Source organism: Amblyomma americanum, chromosome 11, assembly GCF_052857255.1.
Source record: "Amblyomma americanum isolate KBUSLIRL-KWMA chromosome 11, ASM5285725v1, whole genome shotgun sequence".
Classification (NCBI taxonomy): domain Eukaryota; kingdom Metazoa; phylum Arthropoda; class Arachnida; order Ixodida; family Ixodidae; genus Amblyomma; species Amblyomma americanum.
Window position 1 is genome coordinate 65000119 of NC_135507.1, and position 18234 is coordinate 65018352.

At 47.1% G+C, this 18234-nt stretch overlaps 1 protein-coding gene across 7 annotated transcripts in view; it reads left to right on the forward strand.

Moving 5' to 3' along the window:
• The window catches only part of Crk (Crk proto-oncogene, adaptor protein), a 35940-nt gene extending 23300 nt beyond the window's left edge, over window positions 1–12640 (forward strand). For 2 of the 7 annotated variants that reach the window (XR_013309716.1, XR_013309719.1), the window contains 4 exons: window positions 1643–1720; window positions 5601–8706; window positions 8760–10007; window positions 10042–12640. Coding sequence is in view for 2 of the 7 variants with exons in the window: in XM_077642982.1 (XP_077499108.1) it covers window positions 1643–1720; window positions 5601–5738 (216 nt within the window). In the remaining 5 variants the exon portion in view is untranslated. Of the gene's footprint in view, window positions 1–1642; window positions 1721–5600 lie in introns of all 7 variants that reach the window. The other 5 variants (XR_013309715.1, XR_013309718.1, XM_077642982.1 and 2 more) reach the window with 3 other exon arrangements.
• The last annotated feature ends 5594 nt before the right edge of the window (window positions 12641–18234 follow it).

Consider the following 18234-nt stretch of genomic DNA (forward strand, 5'->3'; position numbering starts at 1 on the left):
TTTTTGCTGTTTGGAAATGTCCTAGAAATTTTATTGGATGGCTGAGGTGCGTTTTCAGAGTCAACATGAGGGATCGTGGGAGTATTGCCTGCTGTAGCACTACCTCCATCTCATACTTTCTATCCCTGCTTGCTTGCTTCCTGTGTTGATATCATTTATTGTACTAATTTGCTTGTGCTGTGTCATCGCTAATTGTGGTGCGTCACGGCAAGACCAACGCATGTCAACTCTTCTCCGCTTCGTAGCTTGTTGTCGCAGGAAATGTGAGCTGTAGTGCAACCAGAATAACAGAAATGGGAGAAAGCTTTTTATGAGCATGTCGTGCAGTGCATCAAGATGCACAGTGCGTGCATTGACATGTATGAGGTGTCCGCTAGCTCACTGGTAGCGAACACACAGCTTGAGGAGGTTGCAGTAAAATCTCGTTTATCCGGATCTCGTTAACTCGGAAATTCAGTTAACTTTGACCTCGTTAACTCGGAATTTCAGTTAACTTTGACTTGTGGCGCGGTCTCAGCAAAACTGTACAGTTCAATGGTGTCACTTACTCGTTGGCTCGGAGGCATTTAGTTGTGCACCGGTCAACTCAGGCAAACCCCTTAGAGGGCTATCGCAACTCCAAGCTTTGAGCCACGCGATACTCAGAGACTCAGGGGTGCGCCACCCCTTGCTGCAACCAACGGCAAGACCGAAGGGTCAGGGAAACCGAAATCGAACGAGAAGCTGCATCAGAGGCATGGGAATGTGATGATGATGGTTGTGACCGAAGGACCAGCGGCAAGGTGGCACCAGTCATCACCCCGATGCAAGGGTTTTGGCCACCAGATCCTCCAGCATCTACTGAAAGCTGCAAGGACGACGGAACAGTTTTGTTTTGCGCGCATCTATATTAAGCTGAAAAATAAACTTTCAGGAGAAAAACAATCTCCACAGTATTGATGGTGCCTGTTTCAGTCTGAAAAATTTCGGTCATGAAAAAGTATGTCTTGCTATGAAGGTGCGTGGCCGTTCCTAAGCGAGGTCCGAAATATCACGCAGGTCCGAATTATTGGAGTACCAAAAATTGGTTGGCTACTTAACACAGTGCGACATGGCAGCAGCAGTCATACTCATTCTCGTTGGGTTCGGTTTTTGCCTTCTCAGTTTTGTAGTTGAAATGCATAGAGGCATGCCACCCTCGAAGGAAAATGACAGCCATCGTAGGCGGCAGCTCTGTCCCCATCATTTATAATCATCAAACAGTAGAAGCAAGCAAAACGAGCAAGCTGAGAAAAGCGAAACTCGACAGGAACAGCACCACTGAAACACATCGAGCGAATGTTGAGGTGTCCAACTTCCTTGGAGAATTGTTGGGGAGCACTATGTAACTCCGTGAAGTCTGAATGTCATTCTGAGTGTCGAATGTCATTAAACTCAAATGCCCTTCTAGAAGTTGTCCGTGTAGCTCAGGTATAAGGAAGCTAGCATTTATAATTGTTCTCTTCGGAGAAGGTCTGCTTAGCCACTTCCTGACTTGCCTGGGACTGCAGAGGCCTGTGGTTCCTCGTCTGCTGTTGGATTTTTGTCTAATTTACGTTTTGTGCTGAAGCACTTGGTTGGTCCTGACCTCCTTGTCCCTGCCTTCTCACTTGCCTCTTTGCAGAGGAAGTTGCCTGCCAGGGCCAGGGTGAAACAAGCCCGGGTGCCCAACGCCTATGACAAGACAGCCCTCAAGTTGGAAGTGAGTGACCTCGGCAACGAGGTGGTTGATTCTGTTTCATTTCCAGAGTTCCCACTTCCTGGTCTTCCTGGGACACGGGAAGATACAGCAAAACCTCATTATTCGAAGTCATCTGGACTGTGAAAAGTTTTTGAATTAACCGGATTTTGAAATAAGCTGTGCACAGCATAAAAAAATAGGTCCCAGGTGAAAAATCTCATAGTGGGAACGCGCTACCATTGTTGGATGGACTTTGTGATTATCGTATATGGCTGCGTCAGTGTCGACACTCCATCTCGCAGCCCTTGCTGGCCAAAAAAGAAAAAGTTGACTCCAAATATAAGTCTGCGTACACCCCCTCCCCCTGCTTCATTCCGCCGCCGCACTGTTTGTGGATTCTCGTGGGATGGCATTGCGGCATGCACTCAACTCTGAGCAATGAATGCATAAAAATGCAATCACTAGGGCAGGAGCCTGAAACCAATAATGATCAAGAGCTAGAAAAAAAGCATGCTCCACCCTGGCTCTAACCGAACTGGCCTGCAGCACACTGAGCTGCGGTCAGTCCTGTAGTTTTGGATTCCGGCATGACGCACACCCCGTAGATTATCGCAAGTTTGCTCTCGTACTACCTATCACTTGTCCGAAGAAGCTGCCACTGGCATGGACGAGTTGGGTAAATGGTCGGCAATTCAGATTTTCTTTAGCGGAACCGATTTGCGTAAGAATGAACGACTTTTGTGGCACATGGAGTTTCATGCCTCCTGTCGGGAACGGGCACCAGCAGAGGCCACCATACTGCCCACCACTCTTCCAAAACTACCTTAGACCTTGCAAATTGGTCGGCTCTACGTATAGGTCTTCCTCCCAATTGTGGATGGTCGTTTTTCCGAAGAATCGTCGTTTATATGAAACGGTACTTAAAAGTTACGAGATGCCGGTAACCTAGCCCCATAAACCTGGCAAGCCGCTCAAAGAAGCGGCGCAGGCCAGCGTTACATGCAGTCCAGCTGTTGCGGGCACGGAGCAAGAATGGTCATCAGTATCCATGGCTGTGTTGCAGTGAAGCACGTTTTCTCCTGTCATGCACTCGCTTCAGCAGTTTGCAAGCCATACCGTACATTGGTTTTTGTGGTAGGGTACAGTAGAACACCGTACAAAAAACTTTGATATAGTAAACTGAAACTGCTGTCCCGTTTCGCCTTCCATAGATGACTGTGCATTTTTTGCTTATAGTTAAGAAATCATTAAAGAATGTCCGGCTGTGGATGCGTACTTCCTGCGGAATGACAACATCGCGGTGGTACATCAGCGGTGGCCAAACTGGCTTGCGAGCCACATGCGGCCCCTCGCAGGTCCAAGTATGGCTCGCGGCTCTATAGCGTCTGTACCCCCCCTCTCCCATTTCTGCCTCTAAAGACAGCTTCCCTTATGTTCTAGAGAGGTGCTTGCTTCCCCACTGGGACATCGCAATGCAGAGGCACAGTGAGAAATCTCTGCATGACTGCAATTCACTGCTACCACCAGCTTTGTTTCCAGAAATAAAGAAAAAACTGCCACGCCCCACTTTATATTGTGGCTCTTCACTAAAAATATTATCTTTTTATCGCTCTTTGTATATAGCTCTCAGGCCAGCCCTGTTGTAAATGATAAAATGGTGCTCTTTGAGGTGGCTTAACCACCAAGCTTGTGAGCTGCGAGGATAAGTTAACTTTTTGAAGGTATCGGGGCCTCTAAACAAAACACGCAGCGCGCGAGAGGGAAGTTAAGCTGGTTATGAACTTAGAAAAAAAGCAGCGCTGGTTGCTGAGAAAAGAAAGACAGTAGATGTGCAGCAAGGACTAGGGAAGGGAAAAAAGGGGCGAACATTCGCAGCATAGGGAAGCGCGGAGCCACTTCGTGCGTCCACGCCAGATGGGTAGCTTCCCTTTCAGAACGCTTTATTTATCAATGAGCAAAAGCAGTGTACTAAGTCTGTGGCGCTGCGCCACCAGTTAATTGCCAATTTCTTTCAACAACGGAATTGCCTTCCTCTTGAAAAACGCAGTGTTCTGCATCCTCTTCTTCATATCAAAAGTTCTACCAGGCACTGGCCGAATGGATTGCGAAGCGTCTCGTAGGCCTAAGGCGATCCGGCGCTATTGTCACTGCAAAGCCTACTGCCGCCGCCGTGCCACCGCCTGCTTGCTGCACAGTGCCTTGTGTTTTGCCCTTCCCAAACCTTCGTCCCATCTTCCTCTTTCCCACTCCCCTTTTTTTCCTGTCTTCTCTCTCTCAATACCCACACGTTCCCATCCGTTCCACTTTCATAGCCTCTCCCTCCATCCACGAGCGTTCTGCAGCCCCGACATTGCCAAAAAGTTGGTTTCTTCTCGCAACTAGTAAGCTTGATGGTAGAGCCATCTTGACGAGGAGTTAAAAATAAAATACAGTAGAATCTCGATGATACGAATTCCGCAGGACCCCGAAAAATATTCGTATCATCCCGAATTCGTATGATCCAAAACAAGCCAAGTTTAACACGGAAATCAAACAAGTTTATTAGCTCAATTACTTTCGGCCGAAAAAGTCAGTAATGCTTGTTTGCACTTTCTTGGGCTGGATTTCGCCAATCAGCCCAGCCTGAAAAGAATAAAACCGTGCCACAGTTTCGTCGCTCACGCAGGCGGAGCTGACGGTGCGGCGCAGGACGTCAAGGGCGTTGAGGGTTTCTGCCATCGATGATAGCGGTTCAGCCTCTTCATCGCTGTCTGATGAAGATTGTTCATTTTTTTCGCCAATTAAATCCTCAGTGGTTCACAACCCGCAAGTTGCAACGTTGTCATCCGCAGTGACAAAGTCAAACGCAGAAGCTTGAACGTCGAGTGTCTCCCAACCTTCAATAGAAAAATCGTCGCTGGTCTCTTCGGCAATCGGAGTTGCTACCGGTGCAGTCGTGAATCCACACTTGCTGAAGCAGTTCGCGATTGTTTGCGTAGTCACACTGTCCCAAGACATCGCCAGAAAATGAACTTCAGAAAATGACTGTCACAAAAAAATTTTTGTGACAGTCATGTACATACGGCATCTATTACCACTTTTTAAATATCATTATAGTATATTTGACAATTCACGGTCTCTCCCTTGACACACTGAGGTCGCTTAGTGGCTGTGCCCTTTTGCTGCTGAGCCCATGGTCATGGTATTGGATCCCAGCTGTGAAGGTTGCATTTAGATGGAAACTTACTGCAGAAGTTGAAAGGGACACACTTGAGCTCCGCCTGAAGGGTACGACGCAATAACGTAATGGGTTAATGCTCATATATGCAGGAGGTCATTCTCTGCTTTGCATTCATACATCCCTGGGAGTGCTCACACCCCTCCTGGCGCAGTGGTGCAGCGGTTAAGCGATGCGCCACTGTGCTGTAATGGTGGGTGCTTCCAGCGGTGGGCTTGTGTGACCCAGGTTGCTCTTCCCAAGCAACCAATCATTAATGTAACTGCCACCTGCCATGGTGGGCAGTTTGGTTACTATGCGATGGGCAGGTTGTGATGATGCCGCAAGGTCATGTGACCTAGGTGGCCCACCGGCCTCTTAGGTTGCTCTCTAGAAACTGTGTGCCAGAGCCATGCCCGTGATTTCTTTCTAGAGAATTTCTAGAGAACAGGGCGACACTGTTAAAATGCCAGTGTGCTGTGCAATATTAGGGCATTTTAAGGAATTCCAGGTGGTCGAAATTAATCCACACTCTTCCAGTATGGCATCTGTCATTAACTACAAACAGTTTTGGGACGTGAAACTCTGCATGGCATTATAATGGTCCCTTTTGATCTCAGTGTATCTGGTTTCGACTGCGTTACTGTGCTGTTGCTGGTCTAAGGCAGCACTGACGGTGTTCTCCCATTTTATTTCTTCTCACAGGTGGGAGACATCATCACTGTGACAAAGACAAATATCAACGGCCAGTGGGAAGGGGAGCTGAAGGGGCGCGTCGGACACTTTCCGTTCACGCATGTTGAGTTCATCGACTCTGAGAACCCTGATGACGACGAGTCATAGGTGCACCCGACAATGACCGGGCATGCGCACCTTGGGGGGCCCCCCCTCATTTGATCCTCCCGCCATTGCCAGCCCCTCTTGCCACCTTCTCTCCGCACACCGTTGCGCATCACTCTCTGCATCACCGCTGCACAGCCGTGTCGACAGCTTTGCCTTGAGAGTTGTGACTTATCATCCGATAGAGACGACGCATGGTCCATCAGGACCGTCACACACCCCACCAGTTGGTGGGACAGGTGCCGAGCAACGGGCATGGCATGTGGTGCCCACCAGCTGCTAATGGCCATGGATTCTAGGATAGCGTGTGTGTCAGCAAGGCTGACAAGCCCTGTGCTGGTGGACCTTGTAATGACGCTGGGGCCCGGAGTTGATGCGTGTCGTGTTGCCCATGTAAAGAAGGAGTGCGCCATCGCGTCTTATGTTGAATTTGCTAGTTTGATCTGTGTGTGTGTGCGCGTGTGTGTGCATGTGGGCGCGTTGTTAATGCCGTGTGTGAATTTTCCTTTCTTTTATGTCTTTGGCCCCCACCCCTCCGATCTTTTTTGTTGATTCGAACAGTGGGCACATTAGAACAGCTGCCGCCGCTTTTGTGCAGCAAAATTGTGCGACATTCACACGCGCAGTGTCTCTGCCGCTGTCCCTGATTCAACTTCGTGATAGCTTCAGTGAAGGGGAGATGGTGCAGTTAGGAGAGGCACGTTCTTTTGCTTCTAGAAAGATAATCCTATTCTTTTTGATGATTCATTGTTGACAGAAGGCTCTTTGTGTTGGTCTTGATAGAGGGAAAGTATTTCGGCACAGCTATTTTTAACCTCTTGTCTGAAATGCTAATATTCCTTGCCCCCTTTTGAGCTACGGCACTGGAAGTGCAGGAGAGCTGGTTTGTTCAGGTTGGTGCGAACTAAGATTTTAACAGCAGTGTGTGGCATTTTAAAACCACAAAATGTGCATATGGAGGACTTTTTGTATGCCTGGGGTGGAGCTTTGTGAAGCTGGAAACTGGCGTGAAATTTTATTGCAGCTGAAAGTTTACCTGTTATGTGCTTTTGTCTAGGAATGGTGCGGCTTTGCAACTGCGGTGTTAAGGGCTTTGTTCTCCTTGTAGTTCAGAAATCACCACACTCGATGTTCCTCTTGCGTCTTCTTAGTCTTGAGAGCCCAAGCGCAAGGTGAATGTTCACGTCTTCGCTAGATATGGCTTCTAGTTTTCTAGGAGTCCAGTTTGGTAGATTTCTTGCTCTCGGTGTCTTATTTTCTATTATTATCTTGTTCTGAGAAATAGATGCTGTGTAGTCTCAAGCTTGCTATTCAGCAAAACCTGGATACAACTAAATAATAAAAGTCAAATTTTTCATTACGTACAGCTTTTGCTTAAATACTTGAAAAGGCAGTGCAGAATGGAAAGCAAAATGAAAAACAAATGTAGATGAAATCACCTTGCAAACGTTCACAGTAAGCACTTGTTACTCGAAACCGTAATATGGAGAAAATTTTTGGTCATGCGACGACTGGGCTGCAGCAGCAGCAGCTGGACCATCTCCGCCGTGGCTTGCACAAAGCCGCTGTGTGTAAGGTGGTGAGACTGCGGGAGTCGGAAGCAACCACCTCTTCCCGCGTGTCCCCTTTTGTAGGGAGAGCTACACTACGCCAGCTCTTCGAGCCTTTCAGCGTGGCACCGCTTGAGCTCCGTGGCGGCGCCGTGGCTGGTCACGTTGTGCGGAGCAGCTGCTGCTGCCGGCGGCGCGGCGCGCCAGCGAAACGGGGTGGGGGGTGGAGAAGAGAGTGAATCCGCGTCCAGGAACGAAGACGAAGAAGGAACGCCCAGCGAAACGGAGCGGCGAAAGACTGACATTGCATTTCGACTGAGTGAGTTCCACTCGGCTAGATGTAGCTCTCGCGTCACTCCAGGTTTAACCAGAGCTCAACCGTACCAAATTTTTTTTTTTTTTTTGGTGTGCCTGTCTGCCATTGATTGGCCTGGTAAATGGACTATTCGCATAACCGCTACCCTCCACCGTCCCCACTCATGCCATACATCTGCTGTTGGCGCTGACACCCAAGTTGTGCAAGCAACCGGCCTGCAGCGATTTTAATGCCAGCTGGTGCGATGTCGCAGAAGCGAAAGCTACAGCGACTACTGCGTTTGCCACGGAGAGGCGCCACTCATGCTAAAGCATGGTGCGTTATGTCAACTGTATTAGCTCGTTTGATCATGGATGTTTTCCTCATAGTAATGGTTTTTTGTTTTATTGTCATGAAACTGTTGAATGGTTCAGCCAAACTCCAGCTAAGGAAGCACCAGCCAATAGATAGCTAGCTTGGCGAGTTCACTGCATCAAGGTCAACTTTCACAATGCCTTCATTTCGTGGAGTTCACAAATGCACACTCTTCAGTGGAGGCTGCGCAGGGAAGTGAAAAACTAATATCAAGGAATTGAATACATGGAGATAAGTTGCGTGCAGGGTTAATTTTAGTCAATTTTAGTAATTTCACAAGAAGAAATTCCATGTGTGCTTTGCATGTGTTAAAGTTTGCAATTTCATCACTGCTAGTGAAAAAAACAATGGGATTTTTGTGCAGGATTGTTTAACATGTTCTTTTCATGGTTTCCTCAGTGTCAGCTTTTTTTTGTCGAAGCGCAAAATCTTTTTTTTTTTTATCAAGCCAGTCAGTTGAGGAATTTTGCTTGTCTCTTCAAAAAACTTTTTTTAAGTTTGGAAGAGAGGACTTAATTGTGTTTGGTGGCTCTGTTTATGGAGTTTTCATGTTCCCTGTGTGTTCAGTAATTATGCGAGCAGGATTTTGCCCATTTCGCTCAAAGAGGTCGTATTATGTGGACGAATAGGCAGGGAAGTTGTGCTTCCCGTTAATTCCCAAAATGAAATTACTGTTGTAACTGGCATGCAACCTTGTGAAGGCAGTTTCTCAGCTTTCATTTGCACGTACTGACTTACATTTGTATTGAAGGTATTGCACCTGAACTACTGCTGCGCACATACTGACTTACATTTGTATTCAAGGTATTGCACCCTAACTGCTGCTGCGTACTCGTGTACTTTGAGTGCATATAGTTTAGAAATCAATTCTCGGCAGTGTCAACTACGGGTCCACTCACATGTGCAGGTTTTCTTGTTTTGTTTTTTTTCCTAGTAGGTCTGCATAGCTTTGTGTCTTGTTCTACTTTTGGTCTGACTTTCTATTATGCTTATGTTGTGCAAACTTAGACGTAACTTTCATTTAGTTTATTATTGACAGTCAGCAAGAAGTCTACAGAAGCTTTTCTAGTGGCTTGGGTTTCACTGGAAGTCGGCAGGTAGTCAGCAAAAGTTTGTCAGGTTCTGAAGAGATGGGTTTTAACACATGTAGGCGCACTTACGTTAATAATCCTGTAGTTATGAAGACGCTTAATGTGCACGTTTTACAACCATAACAGTTGATTTTCTACTCTGTCATTGCACATCGGAGGAGGAATAGTGAAGTGCTAGAGTGCGTTTTTAAGTGCACTTCAGATATTCATTGGCATGTCTTGCTAGTTCTAGGGTGCACTACAAGGATTGATTGGCCAAGCCAACAGGAAGCGGTGCCTAACCTTTTCCAGGCTACTAAAAGTGAGCTCGAAGCTTGTTACCAGTTTGGCTGCTAGAGCTCTTTTGAGCAATGTATGTCACTAATGCAGCCTTGACTGCAACGAGCGGTTGATTCTTTACATGTGGTCGACATGAAAACTGAGGTGACCATGACACTTCAAGCTGTGTCATTCGCATTGTATCTGTTCTATTTTGAACACTCTTCTTGTTGTAAGCAGAATTTAGTACTGGTCCATACACAGTGTGCCCAGTGTCTGTTGTAAACAGCTGGGTTTCGTCACCTGTGTGCTGAAACAAGCGCTTTAATTTTTCTCTTATGTCCTTCAGAATTTCTCCTCGTGTGTATCTGGGTGCTTTAACTGAATGTACACTGCGCTCATATTGGGTACTGCTTGGTCTTTCCAATGAGTCGTCCATACGTTTGCCTCCCATCTTGTAATGTGTTGAATGGTTTGTGAGTTTGCCATAGTGCCAGTGCATATCAAAGTCTCGGGGACTGATCTTTTTGCTTGAATCAATCGAAATATGCATGTTTGTATATTTCTGCGATTTACTGTGGTTGCGAGTTATGTCTGTTCTTGGTGCACAGAATGGGAAGAGTGGGAACAGCCGTAGTGCAACCATGTACAGATGGACACCATTTCCAGGTGGACACCGTTTGCAGATGAACACTGTTTGCAGGTGGACGCTATTTGTAGGTCGACACTGTTTGCAGGTGGAAAGCATTGCTCAGGAAGGTACGGTGGCTTAAGGGGACGCTACCACCAGAAGGTGCATAGTAAAAAGGGAAGCCAGCTCTGCAGACACAATGCATAGTTTCCTGCAGTGGTAGAGGTGCTCACATGATCTAGACAAAATCTGAGTGAAAGCTTTCAGATCCTTTGAATGCATGTGGCAGGTTCTTGAATGTTGTCTACAAAATGGCATGCCTTTTCAGTGGTGGGCTAAGGTTGCTTTTTTTAGGCTGCTCTTGCACCCTACGATATTCTGGGCCCTCTGTACTCTCTTCCATTTGCCTTTTAGACAACGCTGAATGATCGCTTAGGAGCACGTATGTGGTTTCCCTCTGCCAGCCTTGCATAAAGGAAAATGCCAGAAAGTGATTTTGACGCCGTTCATAGGTGTTGTCATAAGCTGTGCACTAAGTGTGCCGGCAAGAATTCTTGTTGAAAGGGTTCTCATGCAGGAAAGGGATAAAGATGTAAAATTGTGTGAATGGGCGGCATAGTTTTTGTAATGTTTTACTCTACAGTGTGCTGCTACTTTTACACCTTTCAAGTATGCACTTGAGCATGTTTGAGATGCCCAAGGGTTGTTAAAAGATAATCTTTCGCCCTCTACTTTGTAGCTAAAGATGCTCCATCAGTTGCACGAGGACATGTGAAGTGGTGGCAGGCATAAACTGAATGCAATCTTGCAATGTGTCAGGGCTGTTGTGGTTGTGCATGATTTCTCAGTGCCATTCGCATAATGCTTTGAGCGTTTTTAAAGGGTGTGATTAGAATTATGCATGGGTACAAGTCCAGCGGGTAAACACCACTACCGGTAGTTAACCATTGGGTGCTACACCGCATTTTGCCCTTTCTCACACTGGTGTTGTGTCATGATAGGTGCCAGCCTGCCGCCTGTACACCGTTCTGTGCGTGTTTTTTGCCTGTGGTAAACCCTGTTAAGGAAACCGTGCGTGTTTTTCTGTGCGCATTTTTTGCCTGTGTGGTAAACCCTGTCGAGGAAACTGGCCTTGTGTGCATGGTCCCCCGCCACCAACAGTTTGTAAGCACTCTGTGCTAGCAGAACCACATGTTTATATCTTCGTCTATGTACGGCACTGTCCCGCTGTCAGGACGTGTTATTTGTGGGACCTTGTGCTCTTTGCAAATGTGTGGTGTGTGCGTTTTTCACGCTAGGCACTCTCGCAGAAACTGTGCCTGTTGTCGGCCACGTAGGTGCTTGCCATGTTCCCCTGTGGTCAGCAGGAAATGGTGCCTCGTCTGTCATGGCGTGTTGTTCGCACCAACAATTTCCTTTCCCACTACCTGTAGGCACCTTTTGTTTCTAGCAACACAGCATCCTTTCTGAGGCAGCACTTGGCACACAGAGAAATGAAAACTGAGAGCAGCCATTGTAGTTTCTAGTCTTTATTTTTGGTTCACTGAAGCTGATCGTTGTTGCCATTTACAACAGCAGCTGGCATGGCACACCTTACTACGATATCCACACAGAAAGTTTGTGTCCTCAGTGTTAAGGGTGGCACTTCATGCTCGCAGGATGATGTCTTGTTAAACGTCATGGCAAAGGACGTTGAAAAGAATGCTTTGGGCGCTGATCTTGAAGCACTTGGAAGGGCTAGTCTGTAGCCTTGCCCTCATCGGTATGTGTGCTCTCAAAGAGGTCAGTGCAACTTGCTGGCAGGGAACAAGCGTACACTAATGTCAGGTGAGGCAAGGCTTAAGAAAAGCAGCCTCAACACCATTCACTCCAAAGCATGAAGACTGGTGGCGTCGCTGCCTGTCCAGCGGGCCTGAACTTTGTCAGCACCTATGGCAAAAGAACGGCGGCATTTGTGTTTTGTAAGCCACCGTATATTGTGCAAAGCCCCCCCTCTCTTGATGAGTGCCACCCGAGAACTTGAGCGTAGTGGTCATGCGAACATTCACAGCAGTAGTTGCATCATGCCTTGGCTCGTGACTGCGGCTCAGGCTGCCACACTCCCTCACCCGGGAAAGTTTTCTATGGCTGTGATGAAAGGCCTCTTTGGGCTCACATGCAGACATGGTCGGCATTTTTTTTCTCTCTCTGTCCTCATTTTTAGAAGCAAGCCCCAAGGCACAAAGAATGTGTGCATGCATGTGTGGTGTGCTTTGGGCACCGCTCCTGCCTTTCCCTTTCACCTTCAAAACAACAAGAGCTTTTTGCACAGATGGCACGCTAACAAGCGATTACTTTCTACAGGCGACTTCTTCGACACTTCCAGGAATTGATGCGGGGTGCTTGGTGTGCGCTCTTGAAGCCAGCAAGGAAGTGGTGTTTGCATGTGTTTTCTCCACAAGATGGTTTCCATTTGGACTTGCTCGGTAGTAGCCATTTTTGCTTTTTTTTTAGGAGTGGCATTTCCTCATCTTTTTGTAAACTTCTCTCTTGGATGACGAGTGTGAAAAAGCCTTTGCATGCGTGTTTATCGAGCACGGCTGTATGTTCCTGCCTTGCACAGATCAAATACGTGTGTCGTTCGTTTTTTTTCTTTTCCATGATTTTTTCTTGTGCATAGAATTTGCTTTGTATTCGCTTACTTGAACAAAGTGCTCTGAGTCTTACATCACTGCTGTTTTTCTGTGTCTCCCGACCAGATGGCTTCTCTGTGCCATTACAGAGTGACGCTGTCATGGTCGCTGGGATGGCCATGTCATTCATACACTGGGCGTGTCATTAATTGAGTGGCAGGCATGACTGACATTTGAATGCTGATGTCCTTTGTATCCATTTCTGGTTAAAGTTCACACTGGCATTGTTGGGCCCAGGCATGATTAAAGGACACCTTTTGCCTGTATCACATGCTGCGACTAGAATGAAAATGTTCGGTGCAGTCGGTGATGATTCTTGGTCGTCACTCTCACATGGAGGGCATACTGAGCTAGGGTGTCTCTAGTAGGATACAACTTTAAAAACAGCAGTTAACACTGGGCAACGGTCTGCGGCGTCTTGTGTTACTCTGCTAGCCAACTGGAACAATAAACATCAGCTTTTTAATGTTGGAGCTTATTAAATGAGCAAGATATCAAAATTATAGGGCTAATTGTTCTTGCGATTAGCTTTTTCTTCAGGTAGCACGAAAATTGTTAACAATGGACTACTTTTTTGTCATGGAGGAATTGTGTGCAGTGGTACTGAATGTGGGCGGAGCTTTGCTCCAGACTTGAGTTGTATCTGACTAGAAGAGGAGGCGTGGAAACCAGCCTGGCAAAACTGTCCCCTGAATGCGTGAGTGCCACGCGGTGGCGCTGCTCAGTCAGGTGATCATCAGTTGGTTCTTTTCCAAGGAGGACACTAAACGCACTGCCAGGAAAGATGAAAGGCAGACTGCCAAAGAGAATGGCAGGGTGTAATGGTAGTGGTGGGACTGGATGGTGACCTCAACGGTGGCACCATACAAGTGGTGGAAAGATTCGCTCAGGGAGTTGACGGTGCAAGGGCAATAGCACAGCAGGTGTAGATCGCGATGTGCACAGTTCCGGAGTTGCTACGACAGAGCCGAGAGGTTGACGGGGACGTGCTGACTGTTAATTGAGAGATAGGAAGTTCAGCCCGGAGAAAGGCTTCGAAGTGGCAGAAATAAACAGGCAAGTGCGTGGAGGCAGGAACAGATTCTAACTGGAAGTTAATGCTAGACCTCTGTGAGCAGCAAGCTCAAAAAAATGGAAATAGGTGAGGAGGTGGAGTACAGTCTGGGAAGTGATCACATGCATATTGCTATGCAGATGGGAGCCCTGATCAAAAGAGAGATGCAAAAACCGGAAAACATGCAAAGTTAAACAAATAGTTCTAATAGCAGCAAGCATTGATGAAGCAATGTAGATGAACGCCTGATGGAAAAGAGGGGTTATAATCAGAACTATTTGTCAGTAAAAAATGAAAAGAAAAAGTAGCGAACCATTAGAAATGAACGGGGGAGCTGTGAAGCTGGTGGAATAAGGAGATTAAGGATGCCATCGAACGTCAATGGGAGGCTTCACGGGAACACGAGGCTAAGAAGACTTAGTTATCTCGGGGAAATAGACCAAAAATGGTAGCCTTATCAACAAAAGAAACTGGAGGTATAGGTCCTCGTCTAGGGTAAGATAAAGCAGTCAACTGATCGCTGGATGGCTGAAGTTCGGGATGCAACTAAAGGTGGGCCATGAAAATTTTGGAACCATATAAGCTGTCTGGGTAAAAAGAATCTCGGAGAGCAGGAAAGGATTACGCGCCGCCGCGGCTCAGTGGTTCGGCCGCTCGGCTGCTGATCTGAAGTACATGGGTTCGAACCCAACTGCAGGGGCCCCGTTTTGATGGAAGCGAAACGCTAAGGCGCCCGTGTGCTCTGCTATGTCAGTGCACGTTAAAAATCCCCAGGTGGTCGAAATTGTACCGGAGCCCTCCACTATGGCACCTCTTTCTTTTAGTCTCTCCTTTATCCCTTCCCTTAGGTGTGATGCCGTTCAGGTGTTCCTCGATATGCGAGACAGATACTGCGCCATTTCCTTTCCCCAAAAACCAATTTAAGGAACGGATTCAAGATGCCAAGCGAGAATGTTGAGGGAGACTACACTGAAGTACATTACATCAGTTATAGCTTAGTTTTTTAAGAGTAACGATAGGGTAATCTCCCTGAATGAAGATGCAACAGAGGACATCATAATAGAAAGCATAGATGTGACCTATCAAATGGAAAAAAAAGGGAGAAGGAAATATTCCCAAATGCACATCTGGAGGAAGAGATGAAACTGCAATCAAGTTACTAGAAATATCAACTTGGGAAATGTGGCACTCTCCACTCATTCTTTACAAAGGGAAAAGCTGCCTACCGACCTGCCTGCCTGCTTGCTTGTTTACCCTTTTTTCTTCTGGGCCAAAGAAAGTTTTTATTTTTCGGCTCATGCGCGAGCCTACTCACTTTGAGGCTTGCTTCAGTAGCATCGCTGGCTGGTTTAAACTTGGTGAAACATTTTTGGATAGGGGTCTTCTCACCAGTTTTGTCCAAGAAATGAAATTAATATATTAACTATCTGTGGCTGATGTTATGCGTACTGTTCAACATGATGGAACAGCACTTTTTGCAGCTTTCAGACTTTCAGTGATATGCTTGGCCAAAGCATTCGTAATGTAAAATATTTCGTTCTGAATTGTTTTTCAGCAATAGTGATCTGCACACCTCGGCACAGCACACACTTCATGTTCTCTTTCATGACCGTGTCACATTCACCAAGAAGCTAGACTAATCCCAGAAAGTCCTCAAAATGTTTTTCTGTGAAAGGCTGACCTGAAGAGCCACAAATTGTTAAGCAGTGCTTCGAGATAGTGTTATCCTGATAAGATGCTCTAAGATACTCTTCCAGCACTTCTCTTGCATCATGATGAGTTCTATGTCCAAGCACGTTTCTTCGTTAACCCGTGTCTGTTCCTTCACCACTCTGCCTGCTTCTGGTCTCTTAATGTTACACCTATTATTTTTCGTTCAATAGCTCGCTGCGTTGCCTTCATGCTGAGCCCTTTTCGTTAGCCTCCATGTTTCTGCCCTATTCACCAGCTGTGTGCAGAAATCTTGCGCATTCAGCACAGTGCTCCGAAACGGCTGGCAACTTCAGCGTGGTTGCCGCCCTCCATGGGGTGCGTTTGCGAAACGAGAGGATATTAACAGCGAAGCTGTTCTTGGTCGATACTTTCATGGGACAAGGCGTGGTAACGCGGGCGCTGCAATGTGGAGAGGGCATAGCCTAGCGAGGGAGAGAGCAAGCGCCAAGCACAGGTGCAGCGTTGGGAGAAGGGGAGCAGGCGCAGGTGGGCGGAGTCAAGGAGAGGAGTCGGCCAACAGATGTTCGGAGGAGCGCATTTCTTGAATGTTCGGAAAATGATTCAGGTCGCGCGCTCTTCGGAAAGGAAACCGCCCGTCGGGAGCGCCAACGGGCACGGCGTTGCCGGGCGAACCCAGAAGCCCGCACGAGGGATACCGAGCTTCGAGTGAGAGAAGCCAAACGCCAGGCAGCTTCACTGCTAACATGAGCGTTCGCGACGTTAAGTCAGTGAAGCTGGGCTAATTTTTTTTTTCGTGCTAAAAGGTTGATTAACCGCGTCTTCAGGAAACTGGTTACAATCAGTGCATTTCTGTTCGGATGTCTTGCGCAAAAGAAATTTGACAGAAGTTCCCGCCACACAGAACAAAAACTCGTCTTCACCACTAGCTTGTTCGGGCTCGAATTTCGTACAGAGTTAGAATTCGGGGGCAAGTTCTCTTTTTTTTTTACTAAGTTTGGATAGAGTCCTTACCCGATTTGGTGAGAATTGTTCCATAAATCCTCACTGTCTGCAGCGACCAAGAAACAAAATATTTTGCATGATTGGTGCATGTAGCGCCATATCGTGCCTACAGGAGCAACGAGCATTCGTCATCGCACCTCCCTGCCCCCTCGAAATCTGTAGACCTACCCGCCTCGGTGGCTCATTGGCTAGGGCGCTCGGCTACTGATCCGGAGTTCCCGGGTTCGAACCCGACCGCGGCGGCAGCGTTTCGATGGAGGCGGAACGCAAAGGCGCCCGTCAGTGCACGTTAAAGATCCCCAGGTGGTCGAAATTATTCCGGAGCCCTCCACTACGGCACCTCTTCCTTTCTTTCACTCCCTCCTTTATCCCTTCCCACATACGGCGCGGTTCAGGTGTCCAACGATATGTGAGACAGATACCGCGCCATTTTTCCTTTCCCCCAAAATCAGTTTTCAATCCTCTCCCCATGTTCTCTCGTCAGTGCTTAGACAGCTTCCAGCAACCCCCACCCCTCCAGCTTGAAGAAATTCCCTCCATGCTTAGGTAGCTGTGCGAAATTTGAGTCCGAACAGGCTGTCTTCGCCCTCGCTGTTATCGCCAATCACGTCACAGTGGCGCAGACTGAGGCGTCCATTGACCAAGGGAGTCAGTTATGCGCCCATCCTTTCCTCAGAATCGGAGTCTAGAAGGTTGACGATTAACAGCTAGGCGCCCCACCCAAGCTGATGTGTGCAAAGTGTTGTGCGCGAGTGTTTTTCCTTTATTTTATTAATTTTGCACACGCACAACTTGTACAAATGTATTGCTATGTAAATAGTGTATCACCTCTCCCTTTATCCTTTCTCTCATCTCACCTCTTTCATTTCACTTCTTCTAACTGCCTGCTATCCTTTATTTCCGCTGCCCCATCTTCAAATTGCCGCCGCCGTAGTGATGGCAAATGCCGGAAAGAAATTTCTACCTTCCTTTTTGTTTTTATTTTACATTAAACACTTATTACTTACTACTAGAAGGTTGTCAACGCCAACGCCAGTGAACGCCGACAGCTTTCGCTTTGTATGGACCTCCTGCATGTTTGTAAACAAACGAGGTGGCGCTGCAGTCGCTAGCGAGCTCGTGGTAGGCAAAAGGTCGGGGAGTGGCGTCGCGTATAGGTTCAAGAAGAACAGCGCGAAAAGACAAGGACCACAGGAGATACACAAAGACAAGCGCTGACTTTCAACTAAAGATTTATTGCTCGGAACGTAGTAATATATGCATCAGGCTCTAAGCAACAAAAAGAACACATAGGAGTGATACACACTTGTCCACGCACACAAAAAATACCAAACAGATACAGCAGCATTACTTCCTTGCAGATAGAAATTCTAATTCTTTCTTTGACAAAGATAAGGAGGGACTACTGATACATGCGTCATGCCAAGACGCACAAACCGGAATGTCCTTTCCGTGTAATCGTCTCTGAGAACGGCGCGTGGCAAAAATGTGTAGCAGTATTTCTTAAGAAGATTTTAAATTCATTGACCTTAGACGATCCCTTTCTGGTGAAAAAATCACAGGACGTAATTCGGGTTTTAGAAACCCATAAGAACAAAGGCCTCATGGCTTGCTCGTTTGATGTAAAAGACCTTTATTATTCACTGCCGCATGATGAGCTGTTTTTATGTATCGAAGAATGCATCGAAAAACACGACGTTGTTGCCTTCCAAAATGAGGCAGGCATCTCAGTCTCAGGGTTCTTAGAACTGCTTGAAGTGTATTTTGAATTCAACATTTGCAATCTGGGATGGTGTTCTTTACCTGCAGAAAAAAGGAGTCTGCATCGGCTCATGCATAGCGCCCGTGCTTAGTGATCTGTTGCTCGCACAAAAGGACAGAAGGCTCCAACGACAAT